Consider the following 3,022-nt stretch of genomic DNA (forward strand, 5'->3'; position numbering starts at 1 on the left):
GGCTTGCTGAGCAAGCTACACAGTGAGGGTAGAAGAGTCTTTTACCTGCCAAGCTGTCAGACTAGTTAGGCAGATAAATGATTCTCTGCATGCAAGTCTATCATAATAATCTGTACGCATACTCTATTAAATGACAATCAATCCCTTGGAACTGCCAGATTAGAACAGCAAAAGGAAGCCATAATCACAATCCTACCTCATGGCAGTTAAGGGGCGGCTGCATCCTTAAAGGTGCCTTGTGCTCCAATCAGATGCTCCATAACACTGAAATTATCAGTTCCACTATTTTAGCCATCAATTGGTCTAAACTCTCTTGTGTATCATTTGAAGATTTCATACCGCTCTAGGCCTTACCATCTTCGTCCCCCTCACACCCCCCTTCCCCCTTTTTCTCTCCTCCTTTCTTGAATTATGCTAGTTGCTTATTGAACATGCGACTGAGTTTACTTTAACACATGCCACAGCTATATTAGATCGGTCAGGGAGATATGTCATCACGGGCTCAGATGATCGACTGGTAAAAATTTGGTCAATGGAAACTGCCTATTGTTTGGCCAGTTGCCGTGGACATGAGGTGCATTTGTTTTGTACAATAAATTTTATTTCTCCTGTTTGTCTAGATTTTCATTTGTTTGATATTCTTTGGCCTTTAGATTGAACTGTATGCTATGTTTGATAGGGTGATATCACTGACCTGGCTGTGAGTTCAAACAATGCTTTAGTTGCATCATCATCGAATGACTGTATCATTCGAGTTGTAAGCTCCATGTGACTTATTCAGTTGTATCATTTTGTTTTCCTTCTCCATTGTCCCTGTGCTTTCTGTATGCACTTTATGTTTGACTATTTTATTCTCATAGTGGCGCTTGCCAGATGGCTTACCAATATCAGTTTTGCGGGGACATACTGGAGCTGTTACTGCAATAGCATTTAGTCCAAGAACTGTGTACCATCTTTTATCGTAAGTTTGTTATAATAAAGAAAACAAAGAAGTTTGTAATATAGTCATATGCCTGTGATGTGGATGCTAATCATAAAATGCACAGTAAATTTGAGGTTACCAATCTAATTATGAGATACTTAAGTAGTCCCGTGGTACCATGAGACACACAATTGCCCATAGAGTTTAGCCATTTTGTTACCGTTTCTCTATTTTGATTTTGTCTGACTCTTGATGATTAATCCATCTTATCCATTTACTTTAGGCCCGGAATATAATAGTTTATAAACATTAGGGGGTTATCTTCAGTATAAATTTATCTTTTTATCGTGAATATAATAGTTTAGGGGAGATAATCTGTGTGAGTTGGATTTTAAAGGATCAATCTATTAAACGGTCCTGATTTCTTCCTATTGATGCTATTTTATCATGACATTGAAAATGTTATTTTCAACTTCAGCCTACAGATTTTTGTATGCATTTAATGGTCTGACCTGATTTGCTTTTGCATGTATTATCCTTACCTTAAGAATTGCAAGCTTTCTCTCCCAAGTTAATATTGTGTCTTGTATATTTTGCAGTTCCTCTGATGATGGAACTTGTAGGATATGGGATGCAAGGTACACTCAGTCAAGTCCAAGAATATATGTTCCGAGGCCTTCTGATTCTGTAATTGGTTAGTTGATTCTTTTGTGAATTGATTGAGTAATTTCTTTTTTGTGAGAAGAACTAACATGGAATACCTTATTCAGGGAGGAATGGTGTTTCGTCTTCTAGTACCTTGCCACATAGCCATCAGATCTTTTGCTGCGCCTTTAATGCTAATGGGACTGTCTTTGTCACTGGTAGCTCTGATAATCTTGCTAGGGTACATATCTCTTGATACATACATCATACATGTCTGAATATGAAAATATCTCTTATTTCCTCTATCATATATTTGAATGCCATAGTGTATAGGCTTTAATGGTCATCATATGCTAACAAAACAGCCTCAAAACTAAAATTTACTGTAGAAATAACTCGTTTTCCATTTATAAGAGTACCCAACTATCTCTGACATATTGTTAAGTGCTAGCATCTAAATGAGTGTTTAGCTTTGCATGTTAAGTAGCATTCAGAGAAGTTTACAATCAAGATGTTTAATGCTCACAGAGGCAGAGGAAGAGNTTTCCTTTAATTAAACCAATCATGTATTTATTGAAATGGATTTTCAGCTTCACAATTTCTTATCTAACTTCAAGGTTTTACAGGTCTGGAATGCTTGTAAACCAAGTGTGGATGATACTGAACAGCCAAATCACGAGATAGATGTGTTATCTGGGCATGAAAATGATGTAAACTATGTGCAATTTAGGTTTGTATTGCTCCAGTATCTGATATACTGGTTGATAGATGAAATTTTTGCGTGCTTATGCCCTTTGCTTCATGTTTTGCAGTGGATGTGCAGTAGCATCTCGGTTTTCCACATCAGAAACTTGGAAAGAGGAAAATCTTCCCAAATTTAAGAATTCATGGTGGGTGGGTGTGTATATATATCTTCGGGAACTAGTGTTTTGAATGTTCTGACTCCTAGATTGGCCCTCTCCTCTCCTCTGCTTTCTTCCAGCTAAAAATGCCTTCTGCCCAGTTCTCGATGCTTTTGCCATCTAATAATCTAGTCGGCTTTTATTCCAGGTTGAATCATGACAATATTGTTACCTGCTCTCGTGATGGGAGTGCTATTATATGGATTCCCAAATCACGCAGGTCACATGTAAGATTCATCAAATGTAATTTCTTCTATGGTTGCTTTCTTTCTTTTTCCTCTTTTTATGAAAGAAAGTGAGAGTTGTGGCTACTTTGTTACCCAAATTACCAAAGATTAGTTGACTACATTCTAGCTTTTCAAATTTTTTCCATTTAGGGGAAAAGTGGTCGCTGGACTCGGGCATATCATCTGAGAGTTCCACCTCCACCTATGCCTCCTCAACCTCAGAGAGGTGGTCCTCGTCAGAGAACTCTACCCACTCCACGTGGTGTAAATATGATTGTTTGGAGCCTAGATAACCGCTTTGTCCTTGCAGCTATTATGGGTGAGTT

The 3,022-nt window shown here is 37.9% G+C and overlaps 1 protein-coding gene across 6 annotated transcripts in view; it reads left to right on the forward strand.

The window, feature by feature from the left end:
• LOC107638995 (bromodomain and WD repeat-containing protein 3) overlaps positions 1-3,022 on the forward strand; it is a 14,077-nt gene that overhangs the window by 4,466 nt on the left and 6,589 nt on the right. For 5 of the 6 annotated variants that reach the window (XM_021120858.1, XM_016342398.2, XM_021120860.1 and 2 more), the window contains 9 exons: positions 465-574; positions 680-757; positions 861-961; positions 1,522-1,616; positions 1,693-1,808; positions 2,194-2,297; positions 2,380-2,457; positions 2,618-2,696; positions 2,847-3,015. In XM_021120858.1, coding sequence (XP_020976517.1) covers positions 465-574; positions 680-757; positions 861-961; positions 1,522-1,616; positions 1,693-1,808; positions 2,194-2,297; positions 2,380-2,457; positions 2,618-2,696; positions 2,847-3,015 — 930 coding nt within the window. Of the gene's footprint in view, positions 1-464; positions 575-679; positions 758-860; positions 962-1,521; positions 1,617-1,692; positions 1,809-2,193; positions 2,298-2,379; positions 2,458-2,617; positions 2,697-2,846; positions 3,016-3,022 lie in introns of those variants that run through there. The other variant, XM_021120861.1, reaches the window with a different exon arrangement.

Source organism: Arachis ipaensis, chromosome B04 (assembly GCF_000816755.2).
Source record: "Arachis ipaensis cultivar K30076 chromosome B04, Araip1.1, whole genome shotgun sequence".
Lineage (NCBI taxonomy): Eukaryota > Viridiplantae > Streptophyta > Magnoliopsida > Fabales > Fabaceae > Arachis > Arachis ipaensis.